This window comes from Anneissia japonica, unplaced genomic scaffold, assembly GCF_011630105.1.
Source record: "Anneissia japonica isolate Jap-2015-1 unplaced genomic scaffold, ASM1163010v1 scaffold13340_len12043_cov197, whole genome shotgun sequence".
Classification (NCBI taxonomy): domain Eukaryota; kingdom Metazoa; phylum Echinodermata; class Crinoidea; order Comatulida; family Comatulidae; genus Anneissia; species Anneissia japonica.
This window is the reverse complement of record NW_022754748.1, coordinates 1-8,808: the sequence shown is the minus strand read 5'-3', so window position 1 is coordinate 8,808 and position 8,808 is coordinate 1. Positions and strand designations below refer to the sequence as shown.

General features: G+C 34.4%; 1 protein-coding gene across 1 annotated transcript in view; it reads left to right on the top strand.

Moving 5' to 3' along the window:
- The window catches only part of LOC117123236 (transcriptional activator protein Pur-alpha-like), a gene marked incomplete at both ends in the record, with an annotated part of 10,657 nt that extends 1,853 nt beyond the window's left edge, over positions 1-8,804 (top strand). Inside the window, 4 exon segments of the mRNA XM_033269083.1 lie at positions 5,951-6,042; positions 6,108-6,323; positions 6,414-6,534; positions 8,754-8,804. Coding sequence (XP_033124974.1) covers positions 5,951-6,042; positions 6,108-6,323; positions 6,414-6,534; positions 8,754-8,804 — 480 coding nt within the window.
- Positions 8,805-8,808: the final 4 nt, after the last annotated feature.

Genomic DNA, 8,808 nt, shown 5'->3' with positions numbered 1-8,808 from the left:
ACCAACGAGTGTGGGACATTAAAACTAAAATTAAAAAATGTAATAAATAATTCAGAATAAACAATGATGAACGAAATTAACTATGAATATATAATTTAGTTTGATCAAGTCTTTATTTAAACACCTATTTGTGATATTGGTTCTAATTATCCATTTTAATTCTTCCTTACGTGTATTGGAAAGGGATAAAAACTATTTTGAGGGATATATATATTTTTTTTTAAAGATTCTAAGGCGCGGGGCATTAGAAAAGCTTTGTTTTTGAAAATAATTATATTATTTTACCCTAAATTTTCACGGTAGAGTCTTATCATTTCAGCGACGCCACAGAACATGTGCTTCTCTTCTGAGCTGTGGACGGCGAGACATTTTATACCTTGTTTTTACCTTATTTATTTTATAAAAAACCAACGAGTGTGGGACATTAAAACTAAAATTAAAAAATGTAATAAATAATTCAGAATAAACAATGATGATACGGGTCATAGATAAAGGCCTGGGAACCAAGAACAAAATTAACTATGAATATATAATTTAGTCTGATCAAGTCTTTATTTAAACCCCTATTTGTGATATTGGTTCTAATTATCCATTTTAATTCTTACTTATGCCTATTGGAAAGGTGTTTTTTTCCTAAGATTCTAAGGCGCGGGACGGCGAGACATTTTATACCTTATTTTTATCTTATACGTTTTTACCTTATTTATTTTATAAAAAATCGACGAATGTGGGACATTAAAACTAAAATTTTGTTTTTTGTTAGGCCTACTGTATAATCAGAATGATTTTATTTTCTAATTGCACTTGTCAATTTTATTTTTAAAAAAGTCTCGCCTCATTCAGTAAACCCGAACCAGGCTAAAAACATTGTTTCCAAAATTAATTAGCTGTTAATTGTATTGCTCACACCCCCCCACCCTTCCACAGCTCAGAAGAGAAGCACATGTTCTGTGGCGCCACTGAAATGATAAGACTCTACCATGAAAATGTAGGGTAAAATAATATAATTATTTTCAAAAACAAGCTTTTCTAATGTATTCATCAAACTAAATCAATTAAAAATGCTTGAAAGACACTTATAGGCTAAATTTCCAATATATTTTTAAAAATTGCATGTGAAACTTTCTACTGTAGTTGCTGATTATTGTTGCTATACACGGCCTATTTTAAAGTGGACTTGGAACTTCCTGTTCGATGCAGCAGATAATGAGATACACTGCATGCTGGTACTACTATATGTTTTCATTGATGTGACTACACTAATAGAGAAATAATTATATTTTTATGCGCGCTTTTCAGTTTATATGCACCATGGTGGTCCACGGACCCCTTAAAAAAGAGGTGTAGAAGAATACATACAAAAAAAATAAATAAACAGGAGAGCTCAGTATTCTAAACTAGGGTAATTTTTGATTTAAATTTCAAGTAGCACTTCTTCCCGTTTCTATGCAAACACCACCCCAACCCAGTTCAGCGTTTCGCACATCACATTCCCCCAGAATATTCTCTGGATCCATCCTGCGCACGAGGCTGGTAGAAGCATAGACTTTCATGATAGTAGTTTATGGAAGTAGATAAATATATTTAATTTGTACATGTGCGACTTCTAGCAGTGATAATCGGACTGGATACTAAAGCTCATAACTAAATCAATAAACAGCATATCATTGATCGTCATACCAACAAAAGGACATGATGAACGTTCCTTTCTAAATTAAAAGGATGAACATGAATAAAATACAAAGGAAGCAGGTAAAACTGTACATTATTATTTTTTATAAACATAGGCTAACAATCCTTCGCTTGCACTTGTCACCTTATGCCCTACTTCTGTCCCTGCTCCACAGTACATTCGTATTGGTGGTGTACAAAGACGTTGAGATTGACCTTTTTTGGCTAGGAGCCAGTTTAGTCAACGCGAACATGAGTTGTATTTTACCGCGACACTAAATGAGTTTATATGGAATGTATGATTGATTCTCATGACTTGGAGAATAATATTTTTTTCCTTTGATTTATAACAGTCAAATATTAAGGAAAACAAACAGCAGACGATAAATTAACGACAAAACTCCATATCAAAATTGGTAGATTCGTGTACCGCGTGTAGAACAGAAGACGCGGTAGACGATATTGTAGTTAGTGAAACATATCAAACAGGATGCTCACTCGATATTGTTAACATTTTAATGCTTCGGTGAACAAGACCACTCCTACCTAATTAACGAAAGGGCCTACGTAGTGCCACGTATACCGCGGTGTTCTTCGGTGCACGAAGTACAATAAATTTGGCACCATCCCAACAAAATAGGTAAAAAAACCATTACCAGTCCCACTGTACAGTAGGCCTATACATTATAATTATACAGTAAAGACTAGAAATCAAACATATACAGTAGTTATTAAATTGTTCCTGGTCACAGAATCCATTAAATTTGGCAAACCAGCAAAAAGAGGCCACACTTCTCTGGTGCGTGGGGAGTATTCTATTATAATATTAGATTATTATCTTTATCAAATGACCTCATACAAATTTTTTGTAAATGACAAACTTTGTTAATTGCATTACTCAAATATTTACCAAATTGTTCTAGTACTGGTTAAACTAGTAGATCTATCTACGGTATTTACTTTGCAGAAAGGAAAAAAAAACTTTAAATGTGAATTTGTTTTTTGAAGTGCAGTGTAGCAACTCTGCAAGTAGGCCTACAGTACAGTACAAATTGTTAGTGATACTGTAGATAATCTATCGACAAAAAAAAAAATGAATCATTATATTAGTGCATTTAGTGCTTTAAACGTTTGATAAACTGATATGATACATGCAAGGTATATTAAAAATAGCATTAAATGTTGATTTTGCTATGTCTAAGGTTGTGTAAATATTTGATTTTTAAATCCCTCATGGAAATGCTAATAATCTGTTATAGACAACAGTAAATAGTCAGTGCTACATGCTACTGTATGGCACATTTGAAGTACCGTAAATGCTTAAGTAAGTGCCGCAGTGCTTAGAAACATTTTGGAGGATTATGTGCGGCGCATATTTGAGAGCAGGACTTATATTGGTGTGATGCTTTGCATGCCCGTTCCCATTTTACCTATTCCTGTACTTCGGTAGGCCTATCCTTGGTACTACGTCATCAAAAACGTTTATAAAGAAATGCTTGTGTCTTCATTGTGTTATTAATTCATTTTAACACTGTATACATTGTATTTAAAACCCGGTTTCTCAAAGTGTTTCATTACACATAGGGTAATACAGTTACTTTTGATTAATTGCTGCGGCGCTTAACGAAAACAATCATGTTTGGTGCGGCGCTCATTTGAGAGCGGCACTTATTCAAGCATTTAAGGTACTGGGTTGTAGTTTTTTTCAAATAACATTTTTTTTATGTGCACATGTCTTGATACCGTATCTATAATAAAAATTTTTATTCAACCACGGTAAAAAATTGATCACCTCAGTGATGTTTTTCATCAATGCCGTATCAGACATAATAATCAAACTTAACTAATGTTAAACAAATAATAATATTAATTACAGAAAATAAAAGGAAGCTAAAACTAAATCAGGAAACAAAAAATTAAAACATCAAAATACAAAATATGATAAATTATTGTAATACATAAAAATGTGCTAATCTAAGATAATAGATTGAGTTGCTTATTTGGCTACTGCCTTTTAAAAACAAAATACAGCTTAACCATCTAATTAAATTTTAGCATACCTATAAAAATATTTAATTGTCTTTTAATTTAAATTTAAAGTTAGAAAGAGAGAAAGAGTAATTGAATCTTTGAGGTGATCACTTAGTTCGTTCCATAATTTGGCACCTCTGTAGGAGAGACTACGTTTTTTATAATCTGTTCTAGGTTTAGGAAGTATAAGTTGGGTTTTAGATTGGGTGTTATAAGAATCTATAATATTGAATCTACAATTTAGGTAAGCTGGTGCCAAATTATTTGTAATTTTGAACTCAGTTTTCATTAATGTTTTTTATGTACCTGTCTTGATACCTCAGTTTGCATTGTTGATAAGCTTTGAAGTAGAGTAGGTAAAACTTCGGTAAAGTATGTACAGCCTTAGGGACAGGCACTGTGTGCTATTGTCTCCACAGTAGCTTTAGACTTTTAATATCAATAATTAACAGCCCTTTTATGTACATTTGTCATGCTTTTTGAGATGCTCTAGGGTTGATGACCATGGCTTCTGTGATGCTGATTTTTTACAACCAAAGGTTGTCACTCTTTGACCTTGGGCCTTTAAATACATAAGCTATACATATTTGAATAATTTAGTAATTTTGGTACGACTTGTAGTGGAAAAGTTCTATAAATACAGTATTTAAGGACTGACATTAGTGATTGTTCAAACAGTGTTAAATGGACTTGACATATCTTTTATATAAAAATTTGTAGTATTCTGTAATTTATCCTTACAGTAGCAGCTATATTTAGAATACATTTTATAAAATTGTATGTGTTTAACATGCTTAAGGCACTGTGTATGAGGATGTGTAAACTAATTAGGCCACTGATACACTAATGTATGCCATTGTTTAGTGGATATTATCAGTATTCACCATCACTGTGGATGGCTTGATGCCTACCCTCATCAATGCTAAACTGAATACTCAGTTTCATTTGCATTTTTCTGTTACTGAATGGGGAAAGTCCTGGCCATAAACTGGTTTTCCATATAATTTAAACATTTAAACTGTAATTCATTAATTTTAATAATATTTATAAAAGCATTGATTTTCTAAAGAGATGCTTAGTTGGTACTATGGCATAGAAAAGATTGCCTTTAGGGGATGATGACTGAAATTTATTCAACAATTAAAACCCTTTCCTTCTCAATGAGAGTTGAGCACTATAATGGTAGTTTAATTTGTAAGGTGAATACAAATAATCTGATATTTCCTGTATTAATTAAAAGAGTAGAATATGTTTCTGAGACTGTTGGAGGAGACTGAATTAATGGTCCAAGGCTCATGTGAGAAGGGAAACTTGTTTTGTATAACAACTTGATCAACATCGGACTTGTATCAAAATTATAGTATTGAAAGCAAATTTCCTGTGAATCTAGTTGTACATAATTTTACAATAGACCATTTACAGTTATTATTCTCTGAGCTGCAGATGCCAAAGCTGTGGACTTTCGCTGGGGTATTCTTAAGCATCACCTAATATATATGTTGTTTCACCTGTAATTTACTCTACAATAAATACTTTCCACCACTGTACAAGCAAAGAGGTCCCCAGCATTTGCGGACCCAATAGAGGGCACACTTTTCTAATTGGATTTGTCTAAAAATTAATGTTATACTGTACCTTTACAGTGTATTTATACAGCATGTAAACTGAAATACGGTAATAGTACTTACTTAATAACAATAAGCATATGTGTGTAAAATAATGGTTAATTAATATTAATAATAGTAATCATTTAAACACCTATTTTTAAAAATTCATAATCAAAATCTATCAAATCCATGTCTGCTGTTTGTGAGTGCTTGACAATGCAATGCCGTTACCTATTGGAATGCAATTTGATGATTGATTGTCGATGGCAGACTAAGCATATTGTCATTAAAAACAATATGTTGCGTGTGCTTCCTCGCGTTACATTTTCCGTGGAATCCCATAGGCTAACAACCGTTGGCGCAGTGTGTTCCCAGTCATTAAAATGGATCGGTTGCGTGTGCTTCCTCGCGTTACATTTTCCGTGGAATCCCATAGGCTAACAACCGTTGGCGCAGTGTGATCCCAGTCATTAAAATGGATCGGTTGCGTGTGCTTCCTCGCGTTACATTTTCCGTGGAATCCCATAGGCTGACAGCCGTTGGCGCAGTGTGTTCCCAGCCTCCTGTAAGAGGCAGGTTTCCCGCTGCAGAATGAGATAGAAAATAATAGGCGTATGTTTATTGATTGTTTGCAGGATCAGACTTGGCGAGCAAGACAGTAGTTATACAGTCAAAGCGTTACCATATTGATGTCAAAGAAAACAGAAGGGGGAAGTTTATTAAGATAACAGAGGTACTGTATTGTTAATTTATATGTCAGTGGCTTAGGTAATACTGTAATATTAATTTATTACTTAGATTAATGATGTTGAATAGCATTATTAAGAAAAATATACATTATCACTTTGAAAAACATACGCCTGTCTCTTATACACATCTTACTATGTTAAGTTGCCTCCAAGTGACCCGGATAACTTACCAGAAGACGGGATGCTTAAAAGTGAAATGGTCATGAAGGAGAATAGACGTTACTACCTTGATCTCAAAGAAAATGATAGAGGACGCTTTTTACGAGTAAGTAATCATAACTTAATGAACTGACATTCATGTAGCTACAATACAGAAAACTACTAAACATTCATAAACAAATTTTACTTTGTACAGGTGTCGCAGACAACAATCCGAGGTCCGAGAAGTCATATAGCAATACCTGCACAGGGTTTGGTGGAATTCAAAAACACATTAACCAAACTACTAGAAGATTTTGGTACAGATCAAGAGACAGGTGTGTTATAAATATAGCTTTCTCTACTTCTCACATTCGCCATTAATTTCAAATCTACATTAATACACTCAAAGACAATCATTGCCTTCAAGGGCACAGCTCCATGCTAAATATCTGGGGAGTGTTGCAGGCAGCCACCAGTGGTGGTGCAATTATGGGCTTAGGGGAAAAGGTTGTTCATTCTTTGTCCTCAGATGTTACTTAAGGTTTTCAGAAAAATATTTTCTTGATGCTATCTTCAAAGTTATTGTGATTATAGTTATTATTATGAATTTTTTCTTTCTTTTCTCTTTGTTGCGTATGTATTGGTGGATTTTCACATAAATTTTCCAAATTTTTTTTGGTAATTATTGGCTTTGTTATAACCATATGTGGTGATATCAAGCCATTTCAGTCTGAAGTCGCCAGGATGATTTCAAGATATAAGCAAAAACAATAGAGAAGGTCAAAATTTATAATTTAACACGATGCTCCTTGCGTCGAATCGTATGACTTCTGTTTTGTTCAAAGAAATGTGCCTTCCAAATGGGCATGGCTAATATTACATTTTATACATCATTTAGGTATATGAAACTTCCACAGATTTGAGACACATTGTGTACATTATTTGTACAAATGTTCTGTTCAGTCAAACAAATAAAACCCCTTGTTGCTAAGGTAAGATTTAAATGTGCTGCTCTGTGCTAGGCGCCGATCCTACCATACTCTAGCGTGTCAAGAACTCAATCGTTTATCTCTGTTTTCTCAGAACCAGCCAGCTACAGTAGAGTTATTAAAATCGTTATAACTTCAGATCTAGGAATCGGATTTTGATAATTTTTTTCACTATTACAAAATTTATAATGTGCTTATTCATATGGTTATCATATCTGAAAATGACGTTTTGCGACATCTGATCGCATTTGCTTGATATCGCCACATCTTATGTAATTGGAGAATAATTTAATTACAGAGGGAATTGAAAACGAATCACTCTTAATTATTTTTAACTTGAAATTAAAATCAAAATGAATATTTAAATATTGAAAGCCATTACGTCAATACTTAGGCTATTGTCCTGATAACAGCACGGCCTTCTAATTAGTTGTAGAAATTAGCTCCCTAATTAAGGAAATGGAAATGGTATTGTTAGATGCAGTGGTCTCTATTGATTCAGAATAATGACATCTTAATACTATTTAAGTAAATATTTCAATTGCGTTTTCCAATTCCAAAACAAGATCATTATTCAAATAGGAGTTTCTACTAAAGTTAGCAGATATCAAAGTACCTTCATATGGAATTTTAATATTTACATTCAAAAACTGTTGATTCTTCTCTTCTGATTAAACTTTGAATATGTGGTAATTATGCAAATAATCATATAATATTGCAAGATTTATTGTCATAATTTTTCCCTCAACCACCATGTCCACTGCTCGCTGTTTGCTCTTGGAAATGCATTCTACAAAGTGTTACGCCACTGGTTACTGACAGCATGCACCATGTGCAACCCCAGGACCATGGGCAGTTCATCAATCCACACCACGTGCAACCTCTTCTGGTCTCTTGATGTTTCTACACCATGTGCAACCAGCGTAGAACCATGGGAGTTATCAGGCCACACCACATGCAACCTCTTCTGGTCTCTTGATGTTTCTACACCATGTGCAACCAGCGTAGAACCATGGGGAATCCATCAATCCACACCACATGCAACCTCTTCTGGTCTCTTGACGTTTCTACACCATATGCAACCAGCGTAGAACCATGGGGAATCCATCAATCCACACCACATGCAACCTCTTCTGGTCTCTTGACGTTTCTACACCATATGCAACCAGCGTAGAACCATGGGAATTCATCAATCCACACCACATGCAACCTCTTCTGGTCTCTTGACGTTTCTACACCATATGCAACCAGCGTACAACCATGGGAATTCATCAATCCACACTGCATGCAACCTCTTCTGGTCTCTTGATGTTTCTACACCATGTGCAACCAGCCTATAACAATGGGAGTTCATCAAGCCACACCACATGCAACCTCCTTTGTTCTCTTTTAAGTTTAATGCACCATGCACCATGGGGCAAGCCACACCACATGCCTATTTCTTGGTGGGGTGGTGGCTTTCAAAGTCATGCACCACGTATAACCTCTTGATTACTGGTGAGTTCTTTATCACTGCTTCATGCAATGTAAATGCTTCTGTAAATGTAATGTATATTTCATTGTAGAATCTCAACATGACCTTCCAGAAAGTCAGCATTTCAAGATTGAAAACAAAACATT